The following is a 27,034-nucleotide window of genomic DNA, read 5'->3' as shown; positions in this document are numbered from 1 at the left end:
TAAAATTCTTTAATTGTTTGACAAATCAGCTCTTCTTTTCCAAGAAATTGCTCATCTAGCCATCAAGCAACTGATACAATATCCCTTCCTGAGATGCATGCAACAAAATTCCAAAGCTAGCCTATAGCAATTAACTTATGGAAGAAATGCAGGTGTAGGGGATAAATTAAGGATTAGAACAGAATGTGCCGTTTCATTTATATCATGTTTGGTTTGTGTACACGGCAACAGAGAACTCTTTACCAGCATGAAACTGCTGCAGTCATTTAGTGCATGAACTCTTCTATGACTATAAAGTCATAGCATAAGGGGAAGGAGTATGGAGTTGTGAATCAGTGGCCTTTAAATAATACACCCAGTTCTTCTGCTCTGTCTGCAACTTTTGGTAGTCACTTAGCCAGTTTCCATGGGCCGGATGAAGAAATTTTGCTTATCATCTTAACTCCTCTGCAACTTGGTGCACTTATATGTAGGTTTAGTGCTTATATTGCTTTAGATATGGAACTGCTAAGAATTACCGCGATCACTGTAAGAACAGCATGATTTCAAGATTCAAAGGAGATTTTAAAAAAAAAAAAAGGGGGGGGGAAGAATGTTCTTTTCCTTGAACATACTTCTCTCGAACAAGTTACAGCGTTTCCTTATGTTGAAAGTGAAGGACAAACTCTTTTCACAAGAGTGCATATCACTATCACATTAAAGCTCTCGTGTGAAAGGAAAGAGAAAAGGCAGAGCTACCTTTTCTGAAAGTCCTACTTATCAACTGACTAAATGAAGCAAGGGCCGTCACTCCCAGCGAATAAATGAAAGCCAGCTTTACTGCATCATGCTGATTTATCTTTGCTGTCAGTCCTCATCAGGATACGGTGAAGACCACTAGGCAGGGAAAAAGATATTGTAGACCCAACCTTTCCGACAAGATACATTTTTTAGTTTTATTAAAGCAATGAAGAACCAAACAAATAGCATTAAAAAGAGAAAAAAAAAAATAACCCACATAGCCTGGAAGAGGGTAAGTTTCTCAAGGTTTTTCTTCCTTTTTCATGGTAACAGGTGTTTCCACTTTGAGAAACTACATTTTTAAAGAATAACATTTTGAGAAAAAATGTAAATCAGTTCACCTTCATAGTAGGTTTCCTGTTTAATTTAATACTACAAATATTATTAAATACTACAAAAATGCAAACAACAGGAGAACGTACGTCTTTTTTTACCCCAGAGGACGCAAGTCTCTGTAATTCTCCATATGGGTACAAAAGGTCTGCTTCTGACAGGATCTGAACCTGAGTGCAAGTTTGTGCTGCTGTCACAACTGAGTTTGCTTCCAGGTTTCCAGGGTGTAACTCAGCAAAGGGTTAACAGCCAAACACAGCAATGCTACTTCACTCACCAGGACAGCTTAAACCTGATTCAACTTAAGATGATGGGAATCTCTTCACATATGTTAAAGGAAACTAGTCCAGAACTTTAATATAAAGAATCCCATAATACTGGTAAGTAACATGAAGCCAGGCAGAATAAAATTATTGATATCTTTCCTAGACTCAGACAGGGTTAATTCCTCAGTTTTTGCATAGAGTGTCATGCACAACTTCTACAGGGCCCAAGACCCTTCAGTTCCCTCTGACATCAAAGAGATTGTTTAGCAACACTGTGACTACTTGAAGGCTATGCTGGAGCGTGGATTAATAACGAATTTAAAAGGAAAAGCAGCGCCTGTTTGCTAAGTAAACTCTGCTTGCTGAAACACTCGGGGATTTCATTAGCAATGACCCTTTCCAGTGCAGGCCAGAGCCAATTCGCTTAAGAAACCAGCAACAAATGCAGTTTGCAGTGGCATAGCTACAGCTTATTTTAACATCTAATTCTCTAGATTTGGTATTTAAAGGACTTCAGCTCTTTCAAGACCAGGGCAAACAAACAGAAGCAGCATAAATACATAATTGTGAAAAAGACAAACCTTTACATGAATCATCCTCAATGGGCTGCTTGAAAGCCGTTATGTCATTGAAAGTGCAAAGAAATAAAACCACTTTGTCCTGCTCATTTCGAATTGGAGCAATTTTCACAAAGAACCAGACAGGTGTTCCTGGAAACAAACATATCAAAAAGTTGGTCAATGGTAAGCAGAACAGTTAACGTGCTAGTTTAGATGTTTACACTTCAAAATCAGCTATCTGTAAATGTTACTTTAATGTTGGTTTTTTTGCAAACACCCATTAGGAAAAATGACAAAGCAGCTGACAAGAGTGTTAAGTTCTCTGCTCTGCCTCTGATTAGCTTTTTAATCTTCAGGAATCACTCACTATTTCTGGGCTTCATCTACAAAGTGAATATTTGAACTTCTGAAGTTCTTTGTGATCTCCTGAAAGAAGAGCCCCACGTACGTGCAAAGTGTGCACACAACAAAGTCTTGCTGGTTCTGTGCAGGACTTGAGAACAGGCCAACTGTGCCTAGACTGTGACCATAATACAGACTCTCAACTCAAGAGCGTGACCAGTTTGGCTGCCCTTATCCTTCTCTGCAAACAGGCAGCATCATCCAGCCCCAACAACTACATCAGTCTTTGCCCGGCTTCAAGAGCCAGGCTCTGGGAGCTCTGGTCTAGCCTGCAAATCCTCCCATGCAAGGGAAATCCTTTACAAGCTGCCTTCAGCTTGCCTTGCCCTGAGCCTGCTCACAAGCACTCTAGCATGAAGCAAGACTCCACTGAATTCAGGAAAGAACAAGCCAACAGGACCAGGCCATGGGCTGTGGATAGGAATAAGTTGTACTGCACAGAACGGTACTCTTCTAATTACTGCAGTAGATAAGCTACTAATTAAAACTGCTTGAGAGTTCAGAGCCTGCACATCACAGAAAATGATGATCCCAGATAATGACCCTTCAGATGCTGCTGTCAATTTTCCCTGACATCTATCCACACAGATCACCTTGAGGAGCAAAACTGTCAGTCAGCCCTGCCTTTCTATATTTTTGGCAGTTCTGCTGAGGCTGCTGAAAAGACCCTAGTGATAGCAATGAAGTTCCATGTAACAAGATGGTGTCTACCACTCTCATTTCTCAGGAGTCACCACACCAATGTTAGTGACATTTGAGTATAAGCCACTTGGAGGGCTCAGAACAAAGCAGTTGGCTCCTATATGTCATAACACTGCCTCCTTGAAGGCACCATTTTTCAGTCTGCCATCTTAACTTTGGTCGTAAAAAGATGACTCCTTCTCCAACTGTGAGGTACAAGGCAATCAGGAGACTCCAGGGTCACCAGGCCTGGGCCTGCAGGGAGCTTGTACATGAGTTTTCAGACTGTCCCTACACCATCAACGATGACGAAAAAACTCACTGTTGCTTTTGTGGGCATAATATGTAAAAGCCAAAGAAAGGATTCAGGCTTGCTTCTTGTGAGCAACATTTCTTGAGTGTCCCTTGTGAGCTATGCTTAGAGAGAAGGGTCTACATACCAGGGGCCAATATAAGATGTAAAAATCAGCAGGATTTTGACCATCTGGGAAAGCCAGAGTAAATAGCACCAGGTGTAATTTTTGTCACACCTGTTTTAGAAAGGGTGATCTTAGAAGAGTGTTCCTTTTCTTTCTCAATCACAGGACTCCCCTCTAGGCTAAAGATCAGATTCTCTCTCACCTGAATTGCTCAATATTTTAACATGAGTACTACATGATATATATCATGCAATAGTTAGTTCTAACTAGGGACACTTGTGCTTCCTGACTGTCACAGGGAAACCTCAGGTAGTTCACAAGGTACTGCTCAGCAAAGCAAGCAAAGGCAGCTTTTTTTCCATCTATGTTAATAAAACAGAGGTTGTTGCTACCAGTGCTTCACCTGGCTGTTTCCCAGCCTCTGTGCTTAGCAATCTTTTCAGGCCACAGAAAGCCAGGGCATCTCCAAGACCCATGGACAACTTCCATAAATGAAGTTCAATTCCTAAGGCTCCCACTGTGCCTGCATAGCACAGGCAGTTTCAAACCCTGGCTGAGATTCCATGCCATATGTACAGCCACCTCTATAAACAGCAGGGTAGATGATGCATGGAGGCCTCTGCTCAGAAAGCAAAGAAATCCAGATGGAATCACTGATGGTCATTTCTGGAGCATGCCTGCATGGCAGAAAGTATTCAGGGGTCTCTCTCTATATGTATACATCTCTTATTTTTTTAAAAGAATTAGCATTCCTGAACAACCCCTTCCAATAAAGTATTAGTAACCGAAAACACTAAATGCAAGAAAAGATTCAGCAAAGTAACTGTGCCAGTAAAATCATCACTAACTTTCTAATGAGCTTAGAAGACACTGCCACAAAGCAGCCAACAGCAATTTTCAAGACAGTAACACCCTTTACCCTTTCTCAGGAGCTCCTAAAATTGCCTATCTCCATTTCTTCTTGCCTACTTTTTTTTTTTCCCATCTTCACATGTGAACTATTCTGAGGCTGATCAAATCTGTATCTAGCTTTTACACAGACTCCTTGGTGACTAATTGTTTTTTATTTTACCCACTTCAACACCCTTCACTAACACTGCAACTTTTTAATCAGGCAGGATCTCCATCTACATGCACTTGCCTTTTTCATTAGGGATCTTTTCCCCTGCCCAAAACCACTTTGTATTGTTTTGCTACCTCAAGCTACAGCCATTTTGCTACGGGCTGCTCGTAATATTAACCTTCATAGCATTGAGACTGAATTACACACTCAACTTCATCTCTGCCTCTCACAGCTATAAACACTTATTACCCCACTTTTGAAGACGCTGTACGCAGAAACAAACCAAAAGTATGCAATTCACCCTCTTATACTGACTATTTGCCAGATGCATGCCGTCATCTTCTCTTTACGATTACAGTATGATACGTTGCTGCAAGATTTTTCTAAGATGTTCTGAATGGAGCAAGAGGAAAGACTTTTCCCGATAACCTGTAGAAGGCTGCTGCAGGGCACGGAGCTTATATCAGCAGGGTTCTTACTCCCTTGACTTCCACTCCTGCACTGCATTATTTATAGTAAAAAGGAAAACAAAACACTGTTCTACCTAGAACCAAGTGCAGGTCTTGGTGATGTGCCCCACAGGCAACGAGAAAGAGCCAGATATCCTTGACAGCTAAAAGAAGGTGTTTTTGATGACTGCCATTATTTGGGTACCCTTAAGATCTCCGGAGTGTCAGAGTACCACGAACAGGGTGTATTCCAGGGCAGAATATAAAATCAACGTGGCACACATGGTCTGCATAAATCATCTTCCAGTTTGGGATTTACACAGTAACACAGCAACAGCAGAAATAAGTAGATGGAAAATTCTGCCAGGCCATGTATCTGTCTCCCCAGCACTATTCAGTATTTTTTCCCTGCAGCGTGTTCCCCACCATCTTGTCAGTCTCTTGTGTGAATAGGAGACAGGTGGATATAAAAATACAATCATGAGGCAAGTGCTCACAGCGCTGGGTGACACGGGCTCTCCACAGCGCTCTGCAACCAGGAACTCTTTCATAGCAGAACTGGGATATGAACTGTGGGAACACACTGAAAGGCTCAGACAAGATGTGGCTGTGCTCAGCTTTTTTCCTGCATACTGGTTTAATTATCAGAAGAATTTTACTTTTTAAACATTAAACAGTTTATTTAACTATTAAACAGGAAAGCTTAAAGCATAAACCACTTATAAATCAGGTCGGAAACTAGAATTTCAACCTCCTACAGGCAGCCCTCATACACTTGATGTCAAAGCCAATGTCCCTGCTCAGCCAGATGACCACGACTGGCAAGAGGCACAAAGAAGGCCATTTTAATGAAAAATATGATTTTCAGGTTCAGCCTATGGGTTATTCAGGGAGTGAAACTACAGCATGTTTCAGAGCTCTCATAGCAAAACAAGAGTAACTTCATCATATGCGCCCAGTCTGCATTGACGTACAGACAGGCAGAAACTGTTTACCAGTGTTTCCAACAATACATCTACTTTCATTTACATTTTTTGTTAAGTCCTGGCAAACTCTCTCACTTGTCAAGTTCAATGATGCCAATGCACAAACAAAGAAGTAAACACTCGTGAGCCACGTTGGCTTCTGTTAGATTTGCAATCAACAGTGAAAGAATCCAGAGTTTGTCTAATGGCGAAGGACCAATCCCGCTAGAAAAGCGAATGTCACTTCAAAGCTGGTGGAGAAGTAGTGCGAACAACTGGGAAGAAATTAAAGTCTACACTGAAGTTCTGACAGTAACCACAGGACCGGCCCGTCTCACAGAACCAAAGTTATGTAGTAATTCCAGAATTAAAAGATGCGGCTCTCAATAGTTTTCACTGGCCTGAGCACAGTACTTAGAGTGTTGCCTTAAAGGCAAGGTAATTTTAAGAGCTGTGATTCAGGTCCCAAGTCTTCTTCAGACTAACACATAGTAAATGTCTGCACACCTTATAATTTCCCATCTGTAACACAAATACTACTGTTTCTTCCCTCTCCTCTTTTCCAGTCCTGTGTATTTCAACAGTGATATGTTCAGCCCCTTGCTGAGCTGGAACACCAGCATTTAACATGCTATTTAACTTTGATTGAGGTCCTTCAGAAACTCTCATAGTATCAAAGCAAATGAGTCGTTAAAGGTCTATTTGGTTTCTCCCCCTAAGCATACTGATGACCTCTCCTTCAGTCTTCTCTCCTGTCAAACAAAAATAGGCTACAATGAATATCAAAATCACTGTCTAAATGTGCTCTTTCCCCATATCTTGAACCATTTAATCAAAGAGGTCAATTTACCATCTGTTTTTCAAGATTACAGAAAGCACATTGCTTAAATAAAACTACAATAAGCGATTTTTCTTTCCACAAAGTGAAACAAAATTAGTTTATAAATATAATGAAAAAAAAACAAGTTTTGACAATTTAGCTGATGTCTTCAGTGCCCGTACTGAACGGGGCAAGTTTCCTCAACGCAGCACAACCTCTGCATTACTTGATAATGTTTCAGTCAAACGGTCATCAGACAGGTATTGCCCTGAAGGTAAACAGTCAAGCAGTATGGAAATGAAAAGGATAGACGCATGTGCTGTGTCTCCAACAACTCCTACATGCAGCGGTGCAGACAGCAGGACTTCAGTTATATAAACAGCGCGGCTGACCATTACAGTGACCCCTTCTGCAGTTTCCCTTATGCCCAGGTACTCAGCATGAGATTGTTTGTCTCTATCCCACAAAAACTGAATAGTTTGTCCAATATCACATTAGCAAACCATTTGAGGAGGTGCAATCCAAAAGAGTTAGGCAAGCCACTATATCCACACAGATTTTAACTGGGACCACAGAGGATCCTCTGACATTTGACCATGTAAGACAAAGAGCAAAAGTCTTCCTATAGGCTCTACCTTCTAGCAGAGAGTGTGCACTGAATGAGAACAAACCAAGTCAGTATGTAGCTCACCACTCTGTGCCAATACTAATAGACCTTAAAATACATTTCCAGCACTTTAAAAGCTGTTACCTTCATGCTTTCCACATCTGGTGCTGCTATGCTCTGGCAGCTAATGCTTCTAAAGGACAGATCTTTACACGCTAAGATAAGGAAAAATCAATTTCAGTCACCAAAGGTGGAATCGCTCAGCACAGGGGCTATCCTATGACACTGAACACAGTAGGAAAAAGGTTCAGCACTCACACTTGTACTGCAGCAGTGTTGATATGGTTTAGCCGATTCTGAGTTCTCTGAATAACAGAAAGTAAGTATAAGGAAGGTGAAGACACGGGGAAGTCTTGTTATCTTCTTTCCATTTACCCCAGATAAAATGTTTAAGGATTACTGCTGGAAAGTCTTATTGTTCTGTATATGTTTGAGGAAATAACAGCAGGTCTTGCTTGTCAACACATTTGAAATTGACAAGATCAATGGGAATTATCAGTTTTATGAATCCAAAATACTTAGATTTCACCTTGCTAAAGGTAACTCAACTCATGCAGATGGATTTCGCAGAAGAGGAGATGCAGGTGTGCATGCTGCTTGACAAATATGGAGCTATATTTCAATAGGAGGCTCAGGATGATACATGCCACTTCACTCCAACACCCTCATTCTTTCCTGCTTCTGGTCCTATGCAATGATTTGGTTTAGCAAAGGTTTCCATCTGGAGACACCAGAGGCACAGCACACACAAATATAAATGGTTTTAACCAATAACAGTTATGAAAAACTCTCCCTAGTGGTGGGCAATCACAGGTCTACCACCCTGAAGTGAATTTTGCTCTCTATAAATTAGGATGGGGTTGCTTGTCTGCTTTTTAACCTCTGTAGAAAGCACAGGTACCAAAGATAAGTGCAAACAGAATCTATCAAATCACTATTTTGGGCTTATTTGCAATTCTTTGACATCTAAAAGCCTTCTAATACACTGTGGGAAATGGTGTGTGTGTGTGTGTTAAAAAAATTATCCAAAAAACAAAACAAAAATACACACACAAATATTCACGGTATTAAATTTGTTAAACATTCAAGCACCCAGAAAACCAGGGAAGTGAACCCCAGGACAAACTGAAAGTGAAGTCCAGCCTCTGGCACTCTCACCACAATATAGGCACTCAGAGCAGAGCTGCCGCTTATCCAAACCACTTTGCAGTGTGCAAAGTAATCACCTACAGCCAACCCTTTGGCTGCTGCTATTCCACTGGCCTCACCTGTAGAAAACCTCTGTGAAAATAAAAAATAATAATAAAAAAGGTGTCTTATCACTCTGCAGCACTGGGAGCAATGGGAATGTCTTTGCTCAGACAGGGGACACTTGAAGACTCTTTGTAACTCTTCACACTTTTTAGTTTTGAAGAGTCTAGACAACTTCAGATATTCTTCCACTGAAGCGTATCAAGTACTGCATAGAAAAGGGGGTTAGATTTCAAACGGGACACCACCTCTTCAGAGACAGGCAGAAACAAGTAAACTTATATTCTTACAACAATTTACTTCAGCAACAATGGAAGCAAGTGCATCTAGAAGAAGCCTGCTTTTGCACTGCTTGTAACCCAGACTATGTTGTAGATGGAAAACCAGGCAATGCAAGTCCAGGTTTAACTTACTCAGCCATTTTAATTTATGAGGCAGACCATAAAGTGTAAAAACCTAACAAATGGCTGTCAAAGTCTCATAAGAAGCTAGATGTTTAAGCTGCATCAGTTCAGATAAGCTAAGATATGACTAGGACTAGATACAAAATATTTTCTAATATATTAGGCCGTATCCTTCCTTGGTGTAAGTTAACATAACTCCACCAATTTCAGTGAGACTTAGCAATGTTTTGATTTTCCCATATAAAAATAAACAATACATCCAGCATCACTGAACACTCACATCTAATCAAACAATGGAACTGAAGCTCTCACATGAAATTACTGTCAACCTGTCTGTTGTCATTTTACAGTCCAGATTAAAGAAAGCTTTCATTTGTCTCCTTCCAGGTATGACCGCAAATCTCCACTGAATGCAACAGGATGGCATCAGAACCACAATGACAAAAATCTGGTAGCTGTGCACCTGCTTGCTCCAATTGCTTCCAATTATCCTGAAGGAGCCCTGCATTTCTAGAAAGCAGTTCTTCCAGAGAATAACAATGATCGTCACATATCTGCTAAGCAATCAAGGGCCTAGCCCAAGCAACCGTCACATCTCTTTCTCATCTTAACTTCAATGTCTGAAAAGAGGGAGGACAGTCACTTTTGGATGGGGGGGAAGCCTGGACAGAGAAAGGGGAGGCCAGAGTAGAGACAGTATCCATAAATGCAAACATGATGCAGGCAGAAAATTGTATCATTATTCTGAATACTACAGCCTATGTTGTTTCTAGTGTTGATACTGTGAATTGCAGTGAAGTTGCTAGATATACTGTACCTACCAACATCTAGATGGGATATTCTTATCAGACAAACAAGTAAATACTAGCACTGGGTCACCCCCATGGAGAGGGCAGTGTCAAAAAAAAAAGCCTATCACTTCTAGTAGCATTATTAAATGTCTCAATCTATTGTTGACATGTCTAGTGTAAGACCAGGACATAATTGTTACCCAGATGGAGAGAGAGAGAGAGATGACTGCTGCTCATGAAGATACAACATGAAGATTGGCCGGCACTAGCAACATCAAAGTTAACTTGAAACTTCTGCTTTGTTTTCCTTTTTTCCCCCCAAAAGGAGAGAGATTGTATTGTTAAAACAGCTAGAAGTACATGAAACGCGTAGGCTGTGGAAAATGTACCAATTATTCAACAACATAAAAATGGAAGAAAAACTAGCTATTTATTATGACTCTCAGTTTATAGGGAGGGTGTGGGCAGGTAAAGAACAACAAAAATCTATTTCCTGTCTAATTTACTGGCTAACTTGAAAAATAGAATAAGGGAAGACTAGAGAGACAAAAAAAGGAAATAAAGAGCAGGAAAAAAGATGTCTAACAAAATTCAGGGTCTTTTCCAATACCTTCAAACTGAGAGTAGGCTGAAACTAATCACTTCCATTGCCCAAGCAGGCAACTGCCACAGTTGCAGGCAGAGGTAAGGTGACCACAAAGGCAAGACCACTTAGCAATCTGGGTGCTACATGACTGGTAAACAAGACAGTGTTCTTCTACCATGTGGCTGATTCTGAGAAAAAAGCTCCAGGATGTCCCCTTTTCAGTATTTTTCAGTTACAACTCTCCAGCGTTATTAGTCAGTCTCTGCAACAGTAGTTAATGTACCTCTAAAGCTATGAATCTAACAAACATAAGAGCACTGCGTTTTGTTAAACTTAAAAGCAAGATCTATGCTTTCCTTTTTCCCATGCCTGCGACCCTCTGCTTTTTGGCATGTCGCGCAACACAGCCTCTGCACAGCTGGACTTTGTTCTAGGCCGCCTCTCCTCAGGGAAGTGCACAGCAGGGCAGGAAACATCTCTCACTCCGCGGTTACCTTGCTTTAAATCTGCATAAAAGACAGAGAGGCCCCAGGCTCTACTACAGGCCATATGCTGCAGCAATGACAGAAGAGTAGCTGCATAGCCTCTTGGTGCCAAATCACTGTTAACTAAGAGAGAATTCCAGACCCTCCAAGATCCCATGACTGCAGCTTATTTACTTGGCTTTGGATGCATAGATGTGAGCTGCGTTATGTCCCTACGGCCACTAACTGAGCTAGGAACAGAAATCAGCTTTAAGAAATAGGTAAACACTGAAGGCAGATAAAACTAGAAGGAAAGAAGCACAAAGCAAGGCCATTCAGATAGTGCATATAGCTCTTCAAATGAGTTGGACCTGCAAAGCTGTGCTCCAGAAGAGCCCTGACTAATGTCATTGTGTGAAAGGTCATGATGCTTTGAACAGGCTAAAAAGAGAAGGAAGACTAGAAGAGAGATGAAGCAAAAATTTCTAAAGTTCCTCTCTAAAAAATGACAAAAAACAATTCCATGTACTTTGGCACTACCACTTCTTAGAAGAACAGATTAATTCTGATAGAAAACAAACAGCTCCACACATCCACAGATCAGCACTAGCATACATAAGCATTATCTTTTAGCTTTTGTGGTTCTCTCACCAACCTCCATTAGTACTACCTGGTCATTTCAACAGAAATACCAATGGTTCACATGTACAGATAGATTGGATAACCTTTCCCCAGAAAACTGGTCTTTCTAACAAGAAACAAAGTAGCAATGAGGTTAACTGTCAAAAATTAAGTCATAGCAGTTTATGTTCTATCTTGCGGTTAAAGCCCCCCATGCCCACTAATGATCAAATGGATCATCACAGCTCTGATGGGAAGGAGCTGCTGGCGGGATGCTTCTGCAAGGTTCCCTCCCCTGTACACAGACACTACCAGTTTCATGATTAGAAGGCAAAATTGTTAAGGGCAAAATAAGTTACAGAATGCAGACTTTCAGCTTAACGTTTGGCCAGGCTGAAGACCTCAGTGTATTTACACTCCAGGTGACGTTAAGTAGATGACAATAACTGCCATGACATAGTCCACACTAGATGGGCCAACACATTTTGGGCAAGTAGTTCATTTCCTGACATATGCAGTTACAGACAGACTGAAATTCCTAGGGAAAAAAATCATATCCCAATTAAGGAATTTTTGTCCAAAACAAAAGACAGTTTCATCTGAAAATGTCAGAAGTAGTTCAGCTTCTAAACCAAAAGATGGGTTCTTTTTATTCCGAAACAACATCTAAATACTGGCTTTGCTATATCAAATTTTTAAAAATTGAAAAAGTAGGTTCTCTGAATGGAAACCATTTGCACAAATCCAGCTTGTGTATTATCATTGTTGATGGAATCTTGACTGTTGTCTTAAAGCATCACATACAAATTGCTCTAAACGTCAGAACAAATTAGAGAGCTTCATCTGCCTCCTTGAGTGACTTTCATCCCTAATATTCTCATTTCTTCCTTGTATGGTGCTTATTTATCCCTAGATAAAGCACAGTCCCTCAGGCAAACGACTTGCAGCTTACACTATAATTTAAAACAACTTTACACACCTATGTTAGCAAATAAACCAATCAACTACTTACTGTTCTTCTTGTACATCAAGATTTCAAAGGAGTTCATCTCATAGTTCTCAAATGTTTGCCGGACCTTGTCAATTGTATCTTTGTCTGTCAGCTCTCCATACATAAAACTACAAATAAAATGAGAAATTCAAGTCAGATACTAGACAAAGACACAAAGCCATTTGTTTACAGTGTGAAAAGGACCTATTTAGAAATAGCCCTTCTTTGATTTTGTTTCACCTGGAAAGTGTATTTGACAGATGCGGCCCCAGGAGATAAAAGACAAAACTGGAATAAACAGATTACTTTTCTCCTCAAGCAACAAGCACAACACTACAAGCTATTTAACAGAAAATAAATCTGCTCTCAAATACCTGCAGGTGCTGCTTTTTTGCATAACTTCTGCTCTGTGATATCCTGATAGCTTGCAAAATCCATCGTTGCTGTAGACAATGGGCCAATCCACTATCTGGGCATTACCCAAGACAAAATTAGTATCTGTTAGAAAGAGCACATCAGTTAGACGTTACACAAGGCTACGGTTACATTAGAGAAAAGACTCATTTCAGGACCCAATCCTGATTGCTTCAGTCCCTGCAGTTTTTCCCCAGATATTATTCTTCCTGCAGTCAAAGGATTATTTCCAGTTTTAATTTTAAGTAAATTCTTATTTTAAAAAATATTAATTACTCATGCAAAGCTTAAGAGGACGGTTTTATGCAAGCGAAACACATGACAGTTAAGTAGGTAAAATTCATCCTTTGACTGAGAACAGATTCACCAAACTGTTTCCCTCTGTGCCACGTGCACTGATCCACCATGACACTCAGTCTGAACGTGAAGCTTCTTACACACAGCCAAAACAGCACATGAGCAATATTTCTCCTTTCCGAATGTAGACACAGTGGCTCCTCTCAATACAGCCTTCCCTGCCAGCCACGCAAGCTCAAATACTTCTTATGTGACGTGTACGGCACAGTGCTCCAAACTAGACACCAGACAACTAAGGTTAGTGCTTACACCAGTAGAAAGAGCTTTTTGTTTGCCGTACAAACCAGAAGGAGTTTCAAACAGTACGAAAAAAACTGAGCAAGATTCGCACCTCCATTCTCACTGGATCTGTGTGTGCTACTTTTTTTTTTTTTTTATGATTGATATCTCATTCAAATTATGACCATCCTCAATGCTGGGCCCAGCTCTTGCTTTTCTCTGCTGCTTTGGCTCTTGTGCAGTCAACTAACTACACCTGTGCCAAGACAGACAGCAGTTGCTGGTGCTTGGGCACTGGCAGGCAGGAGATGGTGCCTCCTTTCACAGCTGCAAAGACCCCCTGACTTTGGAAAGACAGGCAGAGCAGCCACATGAGATTAAGAGGCATCCGCCTTTAAGAAGAGCCTTTAAGGGAGCCTATGCTGTCTAGTTTGCAGGATCTAAGCCCAACTGCTCAACAATACATAGCTGTCATTAATACTTCCTGCAACCAAGAGACACAAACACGACATTTTACCTATTAATTGCAAAGAGTTTTATTTATTTTAACTTTCCCTTTCAAAATCTTTTGTCCTGTTGCAAACTTCAAGTGGGTTTAAATAAAACATTCCTGCAGCTATCTAAATCCATTGGCCAATCCCATGAGCATGATTAAGTGTATCTTTACACACTCTTTAGAATGAAATACGCCAGTAGTATAACTTCAGGACACTTTAACTGCTTTGTTTCTCACAGTCTCTTTTAAATACCATGGGTTTTGCTTGGTTGAAGCACTTTGTTCCAAAAACAATACACGTCTTTTACCCTTTCCTATGAATAAGTAAGCCAAGTCATTTCTCATTGCTAAAGCAAGTGCTTTTGAGTGTCTGTTATAAACACTGCATTGCACTGTGTTAGGATATTTTTAAATTTTCGTCAGGAAGTACAAAAAAATGACAAAAAAATATGCAAATACAAGTGTTAGGCCAGGTCCTGCCCTAATCTGAATGGTTTTATTTCATGCATGCATTCCTTCTCACCATCTCCTCTTCTCTCCATTTCCTCAAGAACTCCTTGAAGAGCTTTTATTAACTTAAGCAGTGGCCTTCCTTTCACGCTTAAACCTCAACATTGTCTTTGGATAAATAATCTCTTTTTTTAATTAAAAGCTATACAGGGCACTTTTCTGATGACCATTACTGTGGTAATCCTACTTTTATCTAGCCTTGCGATGCTTCTGTAAGGTACAACAGTGCTCTTATCCCCCTTTTACAGGTAAAAACCGATCACTAAGTCCACAAGGGGATTTAAGCACCAAAAGGCAAAACTGCTACAGCCTAGCCCTTAGATGCCCAGCTCTCAAAGGCTTGGGAGATGGAAGCTCCATGCGTAGTGTGGGTGGGAGAGAACCGAAAAACATCAGCACAACAAATAGAAACCTGCCCAAATAGAAATAGATGATCTTTAAGGTCCCTTCCAACTCTAACTATTCTATGATTCAAGTTAAACTATAGAAAACAATGAAAAAAGGGGGATATTTTAAGGGCTTTTTTTCCCCCTTTCCTACATTACTTACGATAACTAGTATCTTAACATAAAACCAGTTCTCAAAGATAATAGCCAGGATTATTTGCCATTATTGCAGGCGCTAAAGAATGACATTCCCACTTGCTTACCTTTTGGCCCAACAAAGCCTGATTTTTTTTTTGACTGGCAGTTTCCAAAGAATGCTTAGAGAACATGCAAATATTTCCCTCCCCGCTGACAGCCTAGCAGTTTAGGTGTTCTCCTATGAGACGTGGGGCTACCCAAGGGCGATGAAAGCTCAGCCTTGATTTCAACTCCTGAATGATGTGTTCTAATTATCAAGCTACCAAAAAGAACAGATGCTAACATCCTCACCATGTGAGTTTTTAAGTCAGTGTGACTTACTTGTATTTTATGCATCCCTATTAGGCAATCCTGTTAGTCTACACTGGGTGAGCCACTCTGGGATGTGGAGGTAGAATGCTTCATTGGGGAGTCCTGGTTGGGTTTAGTTGTGAGTTACAACCAACCTGAGAGATCTTTACATACCTACAAAGCTTTAAAGGCAATAACTTGGACATCTATCAATTCAAAGAGCAAGTCAGGGATTTTGATGATCCCACTGTTTTATAAGCATGTCTCACTTCCACCTAGTTGCCACTTCTGCATCTTCACCCTTCTTTGATCCAGGCTTTACACAGCTTACAAACACACAGGAAGTAAATACTGAAGTTGGACCCATTCTCTGGAGCCAACGCCACAACCCTGACTCATTTTTGGGCTTGCTCCTCCAGCTCTATTGCCACATTGTTTAACCCTTGACCTGGGGTGATCCCTAGATCCCAAAAAATGCCCTGCAGGGGCCAGTGCTTGGGAACTCTCCATGTAGCTGAAAGCCTGCAGAGAATGTTGGCCCCTGTGAGCACAGCAGCCAGGCAGCCGAGAGAAGCTGTAGTGGTAGCACGATCCAAACTGCTAGGCCAGGAAAGAGGTTTCCAACCCACCACACTCTGACAGCTTTCTTTGGGGGGCTAACAGGCTCAGAATGATCAATTCCTTTGTTCATGATTTTGTTGCAAAGGGAGAGACAAACGGCATTGGTGGTTTCCAAACTTCCTGTACCCACCTTTTTTTTTTTTTTTTATGAAACTCACTGTAGCCTAACAGCCCACAGAGTGAGAGTCCCAGCATCCGCAAAGAAAGAGTCTCAGAGACAAATAAAAATTTCTTTCCAGTTACTCACTCCTCTTCCCAGATCTCTTTGAAGACAAAACAATGACACAAGAGTGGTTCCGTGCCTACATTTCTCCAGGAGTGTCTCCGACAACAGTGTTTTGCCTGTGCGAACACTAGCAAGACACAGCATAAAATAAGGACTCCCACTTATAACTCCCCTGCATAGTTTATTCTGACAGATAACCCGGAGGTAGAAGGGCTGTTCTCATTGCTATCATTTACATTCAATTGCATTGACATCCCTGACAATGTGCTGCTCAGAGACAGCTCATAATCTGTTAAACAATTGTTCCTAGCATAAGAAAATATTAAATAACATCCACTGAGGCAAATACTGCCTCTCCATCCATAGGGACACAGGGTCCCAGAGGCCAGGAAACAGCTGTGGCTTTGTTGCACAACAAGCACGAGGGATGCTCTAGTGAACTCTTTGAGCATCGCAGGGCAAAGCCTCCTGGGGACTCACAAGTGGGTCAACAAAGCTGGGAGAGGAGTTGGTCAGAGGAAGACCATGAATAAATCCACTGCTAAATTCTCTTCAAAGACTTGGGGTAAAATGTATGTGTCACAGCTGCAGTACTCAAACTATTTAATGACTTGCAGCACCTCTTTGAAAGGACTCAAAGGACTCCCTCACCAGGAAATCGATTTCTATCAAAATGTCAATTGGGTTAGTGGTATTGCCTGGCCCAAGGAGAAGCTGTAAGCATCACTGGCCCACCTTTATCAGCTCCAAGAAGAATTGAGCTAGGAAATGGAGAGGGCAGGCTCATATAAAAGAAGACCTGAGGTTCTGGCTTGTGCTGCATTTGGCACAGTCTGAGCCAGACGGTTGGGAGGCACAGAAATATGTAAAGCGCACCACAGAGCAGCTCATGCTGCAGAAATGCAAGAAAGAACTTCAGCATCTCAAAGGCAGCAAAATTACTTGCATGAGTAGTGCAGACTTCCATGATGAGAGTCTGCAGCACTGCTTACTTTGGGAAGTGCCCCACTTCATACTTTCTAGCCTGCATTTTCCACAAGTCAGTTCTGTTCACTGCAGTATATCCACACGTCAGCCTTTACACACTCAAATGTCAGACCCGTTTTGGATTATCACTTTAAACTAGTCACAGCAGCTTTAAAGCAACAAGAAAAACAATTTAACTCCTTCCAAAACGTAAGACTGGACTTGCTTAACCACTGAAACCAGTGCTTTCCTCCACTCACAAAATACATCATCACAGAAGAATCAGAAAATGTTTTTCCAAATAACGGCAACCCTTTAACAACAGCGACAGCATGTCTCTAGAACACCCACCTTCACTGAAGCTACCGTATCTACTAAATCTTGTTGCTCAAGCCTCCGAAATGCCTGAGAACAAGAAGCACCTCACAGACACGTAGCTGGTCAGGATGAGCTGCCTAAGGAGAAGTCATCTCCTTTGCAAAGAGCATGGAGCGGGCTACCAAAATGCCTCCTCCCTACCATTCCCCTGCACTGCTGCACATTCGTACCCATAGCATCCCAGCCTCTCCTGTAAGGTGGATCTTGCCTAGCTGAGCCCCCCACCTCTTTCCAGATGCCAGCACACCAGTTTTGCCTTTCCCTTTAGGAAGGCGCTGTCAGAAGGTCAGACACCAGCAGCCAGACATATTCCCAGAACGCTGCCAGACACGTTCCCACATCGCCGCCTGCACAGAGGAGGCACACAGAGGCAACCAAGAGGAAACCTCTGTTCGGTGTGTTGTAGCGCAAACCGTGGTAACAACAGAGCCTGCACTTTCAAATCTGTATGCAGATCTGTCAAAGCCCCCCACAAGTGTGCTCAGGTTGGCACTATGCACAAACGTAATTTAAACATGTTAATATCTTTTCCCACAGTCATCATACAAATATAAAACTCAGAAGATTTGCTCCTAATTTATTCCCCTATAAGCAAAAGGAGAATCAGGCTCACTGTGGTGGGAATACCTGCTCCTCACTAAACTCGCTAAGGCTTCCATCAGCCCCCTATAGAACAGAAATTGGGCTCCTCATTCCAGACCACAGCCTTCATCGTGTTGGGTGAGGACATAACCCTGGTTATGGAGACCAGCATGTCTTTTTTTACCATGACTCAAACTCTTCCCATGGATCTTCAGTGCAGGAAACCTAGACCTCTATCATTACAAAGCACACACCACTGTTACAGCAGAACTAAGAACTGCTCAGTAAACAGGTCTCTTATGCTACCCATAGTCACTGGGGATAGGGGTGAGGGATACAGCCTCCTTCGCTACTGTGCCGTTAGCTGGGTATAATGCAGCATAGAAATGTGCAGTTGGCAAAAATCACATGCAACTGTTGTATGATTAAAGACTGTACCATAGAGCTTAAGTACAAGGGATAGATGAGTTTCTAAACAATTCTGGTATTTACAAACTTATGACTTTGCATCACAAGTAGCATCATTTGGATATGGGGAAAAAAGAGACGGTTTCATTTTTGGTAAGGAACACAACGCATGGAAATAGAACATTGTTTATAAGTAGGCCGTCAAAATTGCTACAGTCACACAGCTCGTATTGTGCTTTTGCTTTAACCATTTGCAAAGGATAGGCTTGTATTAATTTTTGCTCATGTTTAGTCTTAGCTTTGACAAAAGTAAACCAGCAGCATTTAGTCACACTGATTAGTTACATTGTTCAAATGTAACTTCTGAGATCAAAATACAGCCCTAAATCAGTACAAATAAGTCAAACTGAATTTCAAGCATCTATTCAATCCTTTCTTTGCATATATGGGATTCAAGGCTCACATTTCAGGGAGGAAAGACACAGGAACCAACCAAATTTTCATCTTAACAGAAGTGCTTTAACTGTATTCAAAACAAGTACAGAGCTGCTCAAAGACTATTCACATAGTAGAATAAAAGTAATAGGACAAAATTCTGCTCTTCCACCCACATTCTCCTGCAGAAGTCAATGGTGTTACATGGATACACACATCCACTCAGTATCTCCTTGTATTCATTCCTAGAGTGGGAGTGTGTCAATGTTTAAATATCCCATTGAACAACTTGATCTCTCTATAGAATAATAATATAGTGGTCTCAAAATTGTACATCCTTAATCTCATGACAAAATTATTTTAAGCTGTAGCCTCACTCTAATACACAACAATGTATTATAAAACCCTATTGATAGGTTTATTTGAGCTTACATGTTTTATAAAAGTTTCATATAACTATTTATTTTACAGCAACAAAAATGTATTTAAAAGCTCCTTGGCTGCTACAGCATGAACACAATCCACTAAATGCAGGCATTTCATGCTTTATTCAAATATGACTTACACTGTCATGCGTACTCCAGAGTACAGTGCAAGTACAGGCTGAAAAGATTATTAAAAAATGTATTTCATCATACTTACCACAAATAACAAAGAGACACTAACTAAAACAACAACTTCAAGTGACTCACTTTGAATCATTACAGAAAATGAATGCTAATTTCAGCCAGCAGTATAGATAAAAACTAGTGGTTCCATCTCAACATGTGTTATTTTGCATTGTTATAGCAAATATTTCACAGTAGGCCTCTACCACGAGAAATGTTTAAATTGAAAAGAATACAGCCCTTCAACACTAGTAGCTGTAAAATATTCATAATTATCTATATTTTTTAAAAATAAAATGAATTAGTGAAGAATAATGGAACAAGAACAGCTGAAATGGAAAGTGCACAGAAGCTGTCATACGTATTTTATGCATAGCATCATTCTTTGCCTATCCCTGAAGTGCTGTCCATACCAAGAAATTAAAAAAAAAATAGACAAAAAGATATTTAGACAAATTTGACATTAGCATGAGATCATTTTCAGAAATTAGAAAGTTCATCAGTTGTAAGAGTCATACATTGCACCATTCTTAATAAAGGACCAAAATACTGTTTAGCAGTGAGACGTCACAATTTAATTGATCAGGAGTTTTTTTTACCTCTCATCTGATCTTAAAAGTAATCCAGAAAAAAACATGTTTTAGGTGCATCAATTATATGGGCCTTCCATCATTTTAAAGAAGCCGTTTGATTTACTGATTATAGCCACAGCCATCAAAAGCCTTAAAAGCATTTGACAAGACCTAACTCCCTGCTCACTTTTAGCTATATGAGTTACAAAAATGCATTAACAAATTCTCCAATGAATGGGTTTCATTAAGATTTGTTTTATGATCTTGTTCTACGATTTAATGCAGAAATGGATTGATATGTTGAATTATCACAGGAGAACTTCTTGAGCTTTCAGAACATTAATTTTAAAACACATTATCTATCATCTCCGTGTTGTACATTTTTTTTCTTACTATCTATAAAAGTAATTTTAAGGAAATCGGGTCATACATTTCTAAATGCATAAAGATGCACACACAAAACTAGAACCTTCAGGCCTAGTAAAAGCCAGCAAAAAACCATTTTATACTCAACACAGGTGATACTGAAGAAAAAAAAAAGTCAATACCAAATAGACATTTTGATCTACTGACCAATTGTATGAAAAACCTGGATGAAAATAAAAGCATCTCCACAGTTGTTAACTTAGAAAACAAGGAAGGTGAGGAGAAACAAAGTCTGTTCCTTTGTTTCACTCTCAGTTTAAGAAAACATCCTTAACACGGAACCTACAAGTTGTCCCCTTGTGGTTTTTGAAGGCCTGCTGCTTTCATGGCTAAATGTCTTGTTCTAATCGGTGCCAACAGACAGACCTATGCTCTTGGATTTTACTCAGCCAAATGTGATTTTACAGGAAATCTTGAATAAATTGGGTCTTGCAGTGTAAAGCGTACAGACTCAAGTTCAACCACTGGATGCACAGCGCAAGCCATAGTAATGGCAAGGGAAACAAGATCTTCAGCTAAAGGCACTCTATACATATAGCACCTTCTTATTATTGAGCCAGCAGTTTTCCATGCACTTTTTGCAAGGCGTGACTCTGGCAAAGAGCCTTCCGTACAAGGGAAGAGAAGCATTGTCCAGGCCAGAACCCTCTACTCCATTACATCGAGGTTTTTTATACTGAGATTAACCCACTGAAGCCTGGAAGGTGGATGAGACTAAGTTGGCAGCACGGAGCAGAAAACCTCCTGCATATCTGCTACAGCCTTCCAAGTCAGCCCATGTGGGAACTTTAAGAACTAGGATAGCTTAACCCAGACATTGCACTTCATAAGGAATACCTCAACGTTGCTCTTCCCTGTACACAGTGAACTTTGTCCTTTTCAATACTTCCATGTCTAAAACAGTCACTAAAATGCATTTCCCTATTCAATAGAACCTCACTAGATCACACTAGGATGTAATTTACCAGCAGGACAAGGTTTCTGTGCTCATTGTCTGCAAATAACAAATTTCACCCAGTGATGCTTGAAGATTCATTGAAAATTATGGAACTTTATGAACCATCAGGAAACCAAACATACTCTATCAAAAGGAAATATAAAAGTTTACTCCACCCCAAAAGTGTGCTTGCTAATTTCAACAAAAGCAGTCCTGTTCTCAGCATGAAAATACGTTGTTGATGACTGATGCAATTTACTGATTTTGCACTAGTATGAGGTATGCTGGTGATGCCCAGGACCTCACTGCCCGTGGCATATCACATACGGAAGATTGATGCAGAGCTTGTGTTCATGTATGTGTTCCCTACCAACGTCACAGCTCAGCAGGCTGAAAGTCATTAGACCCACAACACGTAAGATAGTAAACCCTACCTTTGCGGAAGGATGCCTGTACTGCTTCTGGACCCAAACTGTATTAGCAGCAGCCAGGTCTGCATCTCCATACCATGTTGCTCGCTGCTTTAGGTTTTGACAGGAAGGCAGGCAGGGCCAGGTTGCAGCAGACACAGCACTGTCTGCAACCACTGTGTGCGAACATGTCATTCAAATGAACATTTTATTCAAGTGCAAAATTATGAAAATAAAACTGGGTTTGGTTCTTCATTCTCTGTTAGTTTCCTTTGCATTTCTCTCTGGCTGAGCACAAAACCAGGTTTTTCAGTTTCAGAGCTGTTTATTATAAAGTTAATTTCTCTCCTAGGTCTCAGGCAACGGCACAAGGTTAGCGTGCCCAGGTTGCAGAATATTTATTGTACTGGGACCTTATAGTCTCCAATGGAAGTAATGCCATAAATCATGGAAACGTCTGTTATTATCAGGACTTGTGTCTGAAGGTGCTTTTTCTTTCCCCCTACAGGGAACTCGCTGCATTCTCCATCAAAGGGTGCAGGTTTGCTTCCATACCTGATGTCTCCTTAGGGTGTTCCCACAGGACTTTGTGAAAGCAAGACTAAATTCAGACAAGCCTTATGCCCTCTAATCTCCTCTTCTTCCAACCTCCTTGTCTTGTCAATAAATCAGAAAAGCATCTGTGACTTCCACTGAAATTCCATAGCCATGTAAATGCAGGGCTTGTGTTTGCCATCCTTACACACGCACAATTATCAAGTACCTCTGTGAGAATTTTGACCAAGGAAGGACTGCAGAATTTATCTGGCATTTACATAAATTGAAAAGTATTTTTGCCTCCAGTTATCGATAAAGCATTAGAATATCACAAAGAATCAGTATTCTCTAGAACATACTGCACCATTTGAATTGGGTGCCCTGGCCATGAACCAAGATTATAACTGTTGCTGTTATAGTGCTTGTATACTGTAGATGTATTACATTACCCAGGAAAAACATTAATATCACATTAGCAGTAACCATCAGGGGCTAGTGATTCTTTACATACTGCACTGTTTTACAGCAGGGGCTCATTTTCTGTCCCATTGGGTGTTCTGGTCTTTAAATATTTCAATGCTCCAAACAATTTTTTGTCAACTGAGCACTATATACAACATTTATTTTTCTAGCTCTACATAGCTAATATAGAAACACAGCTTTTAAACATTAAATACAAGACAAGCAGGATTACAGTGTCCCTCATTTCAAAGAAGAGCCTTCAGTTCACACTTCATCCAAAAGGTCTTATTGTGAGAAGAAATCACAGAGGACCAGATGAGGTCGACAGGTCTCAGTGGATTCTTTCCTGTGTGTGCTACCATAAGGCCATCCCATCCCAGGATGGGCTGAGAAATTATCAAATCCTTCTTTACTCCAATGTATGGAAAGGAAATACTCTGCAGCTTCTAACCCTAGCACAGCTCTTTTGGCTGGCATTTAGTGCGTGGGAACCTGTCTCAGAACCTAAGAAGAAGCTCTTGTTCCTAATAACTCTCAAGGAGACAGTTCAGACCAATGGAGTTTGAGGTGAGTCTCGCTGCGATATAAACATAAGCAAAATACTAACCCTAAAGGAAAACCCCTGAACTTGCATGCCTACACACACTGCTATTACTTTTAGCCATTGAAGGCTCATCAGCTTACCAGACCCACATCTAATATGAAAGGCTGTTCAAAGAACTACTTCTTAAGCAGTTGGTAAAAAAATTCGTATAATTAGTGCTGTTCTTAGAGCAATGGTTCCAAAAGTGGTTGCATGTCAATTACTTTGTTATTACCATACAGCCTCTTTCACTGAATTAACACCCCCTGCCCCAAAACATAACACGTATCAAGAATGTGTTTTCCTCAGTGCACCTGTGACTGTGGATGCACATCACATACAAGTACCTTTAAGTGAAGCACTTTTCAGTATCTGTTTCTGTTCTATGACCAAATTCCTCTCCTTTCAAAGGGAATCCTCGCCAAATTAGGAAAATTCCTATATCTGTATCAACTCAATATCTGTTGGCGCTACTTAACTTGCTTGCATGTGCCAGCAAATACAGTTTGACAACAAGCCCAATGTTATTTGGCAAATCCCAAATGGCTTAGTTTCATTGCGGGTCACATTACTACCCAGTCAAATGAAACCAAGAAGGGGGAGCCAAACCTCAAGCTTTATGGGCCCATTTAAGCACTCATCCTGTGGGCATCCCAAATCATCTCAAAGGCCAAGTAGGCAGGCCAAGAAGAGACAGGCAACAAGGAACTGGCTTGTTTCCATGCTGCCAGCACAGCCCTGCCAGACAAGGAGAGCGAGGAGACTATCCTTGTCTCCTGAACAAGACGGAGGTTAGAAAAGGCTGATGGTCCCACATTAGCACTGATTCATACGCCATTCGTATGTGACGGCATCACATTTACAGCAAAGCTGGACTGCGTCCAGCAAAAACTAGAAGGCATGTTACAGAAGAAATGGTCTTCCTAACCTGAGTCACTTCTCTAAGCTTCTCCTAACATGGCTGAACTGTGCATCACTTCCTACCAGGCTTAATCTAAAAACTTGTATTGATTACAGCCCTCAGGACTTGCCAAGCATTTGGAAATGGAGTGCTGTCATCCTACCTGTGCTGTCTAGCACCACACTCTGTCATGACACCTTCTTAATAATGGGAGAAAAGAGGAAGAAACAGAGCATAGCTTCTGCGGCATGACTCCCCCCCATCTCCAAACCTCAACTGATTTACTGCATCAAGGTTTTGGCACTGAAAGTCAAAAGAGAAAACTGTTTTTTAATGAAGAAAATAATCTACAAACTCAAGGCAGTTTTGAGAAAAGCCTTAGATAACTAGTGTTGGAAGATTAGAAAAGCAGCCTGAGTGTGATGATATGTAACATTTCATTTTTAAAAAAAGAGGGCAAGATTCACTGTAAGAATGGCGAGTATTTTTTCAGGAATGCAGCTTCCAACCCCTTCCCTTCTATAGGAAACTTGCAGAGAGAAACAACCTATAAAAAGAGCCTCACGATTTTATGTGAAAATATGGTCTTAACAAAGGCTATTTCTCCAATAATAGTGCCTAATTGAAAAAAAAAAATCATTTTTTGGATATTTTGAGTTTTTATCTGCTTATCAAGAGGGTTAATTATCATTGCCTTATCAGAACAAACTGACTATATTTTTAATTAACACATCTTGTCTTCAAAAGGAGCTTGATCCTGCACATTCTCAATCACAGTAGAAGTTCTTAATCCCTTAAGTAACCCCATTGAAGTCAATGGAAGCACTAAAAATGGCAGAACTTAGGCTCATAGCTTTAAAAAAAAATGCACATGCCCAGGTTTAAACAAATACATAAACGTTTGCATGGCCGCACACTTACTGAGGGAACAGCTTTTGGTAAGTCCCTAAGTGAAAGAATCTGGATAACATTAATGCATATTTGCATGCAATTGTGAAATTCGAGGCATTTTCCACCCCACAGTTTTCCAAGAGAAAGACCTGCTTACAGTGCACTAAGGGGGAAAAAAAAAAAAAAAAAAAAAAAATTGTCTACCCTCAGCCCTCAAAATGGCAAACTCTCTCCTCACTTGTGGCAAATCTTCCCTTTCCACTCGGACGCGCAGCCGTCGCCGATCCCCCGCCACCGGGCTTTTTCCCTTCCCAGAGACCATCTTGAATCCCCGCACCGCCTCCCCGACCGAAGCCGCCGTGCCCCCGGCGGCACGCAGCCCCCGCCGACGGCGGGACCCCACCGGTGACCCGACTCCCTCTCAACCCCCCCGGTGCCCGCCGGCTCAGGCCCCGTTGCTGCCCCCGGGGCGCGGATCCCGCCCCGCACCGGGCACAGCCCGGCTCTCCCCGGGCGCCCGGCCGTGCCGGCGCACCTGCAGCCGGAGCCCCGCCGGGAGCCGGCCGCCCCGCCGCCCGGGCCGGCGGCTCTCCGGCAGGACTTGGGCGGCGCAGCCGACCGGCGGCACCGGCTTCGGCCCCGACACCTGGATGCGCCGCTCCGGCGGAGCCACCCGGGAGCGGCGGGGGCTCAACGCCCGGGGCTGCCCCCGCCGAGGAAGCGGAGGGCTGCTTCACCCCGGTGAGGGCTCGCCCTCAGCCCCGGGGCGCGGGCGGCGGCGCCTCCCCGGTTCCCCCCCCTTACCGTTAGACCTTCGCACGATGTTCTCCAAAAACGTGTTCTGAGGCGCCACCAGCCCTCGCCTTCCCCCGGCCATAGTCGCCTTTTCGCGGCAGCGCGGACGCGGAGGCTTCGCTCAGGGCTCTGCCGCGACGCTCCCCGCCCGCCCCATACCTCCGCCGGGACCGGCACGGCTGTGCGGCATCAGCCCTCCCGCCGCCTCCCGCGCACCACCGCCGCCGGGCCGCCCCGCGCCGCCCCCTGCCGGCCGCCGCAGCCCCGCGCCGCCGCCGCCGCAAGGCCGGTGCTGCAGCGCCATCGTCTGGACGCGACGCGGCCCGGCGCTCGCTGAGGGGAGGCCGGCCACGGGCGCCCGCGGAGGGGCAACGGAGCCCGCTCCGGGAGCTCAGGGCGGCGAGCCGCCACCGGCACTGCTCGCGGGTAGCGCCTCAGCGGAAAACGCTGTGGCAGGAGGGCGGAGGGGGGCGAGTGAGGGACCGGCGGCCCAACAGCCGCCGAGCCTGAGAGGGATCTGCCCGGGCCGCCTCACCACGGGGCTCAGAAACTCGGAGCGCTTTCAAACCGCTCACAAACTCGGAGGTGCCTCCGCCTGCCGGGAGGGGCCGCTGCCTCCCGCCCCGGGCGGGACGACGCCGCCGGGCACCGGAGGCTTGGCGCTCAGCGACCCCCCGGGCGGCTGCGGGGGCTCGCCCGGCACTACCGGCCCCGGCCCGCGTCTCTCGGTTCGCTGGGGTGAGTTGCTACTTCGTAATTATTATGTGGTCTAACTGATGAACAGCTCAGGGTAAGCGCCGAGATAAAGAGTTTAAATATAACCTTTGACAAGCCTCACACTCTTTAAAATATTTAATTTACCAGGGGTTTTCAGTCGGGGATTAAACGACTTTGTTCTTTCCCCCTCACCAA

At 42.4% G+C, this 27,034-nt stretch overlaps 1 protein-coding gene across 1 annotated transcript in view; it reads right to left on the bottom strand.

The window, feature by feature from the left end:
- Positions 1-26,204, bottom strand: part of KCNH1 (potassium voltage-gated channel subfamily H member 1) — a 186,439-nt gene extending 160,235 nt beyond the window's left edge. The window contains exons 1-4 of the mRNA XM_054195409.1: positions 26,132-26,204; positions 12,888-13,011; positions 12,535-12,641; positions 1,961-2,089 (exon numbers count right to left, since the gene is read on the bottom strand). Coding sequence (XP_054051384.1) covers positions 1,961-2,089; positions 12,535-12,641; positions 12,888-13,011; positions 26,132-26,204 — 433 coding nt within the window. The remainder of the gene's footprint in view (positions 1-1,960; positions 2,090-12,534; positions 12,642-12,887; positions 13,012-26,131) is intronic.
- Between the last annotated feature and the right edge of the window lie 830 nt (positions 26,205-27,034).

Source organism: Rissa tridactyla, chromosome 3 (genome assembly GCF_028500815.1).
Source record: "Rissa tridactyla isolate bRisTri1 chromosome 3, bRisTri1.patW.cur.20221130, whole genome shotgun sequence".
Lineage (NCBI taxonomy): Eukaryota > Metazoa > Chordata > Aves > Charadriiformes > Laridae > Rissa > Rissa tridactyla.
The sequence above is the reverse complement of the archived record's forward strand: the minus strand, read 5'-3'. Positions and strand labels throughout refer to the sequence as shown.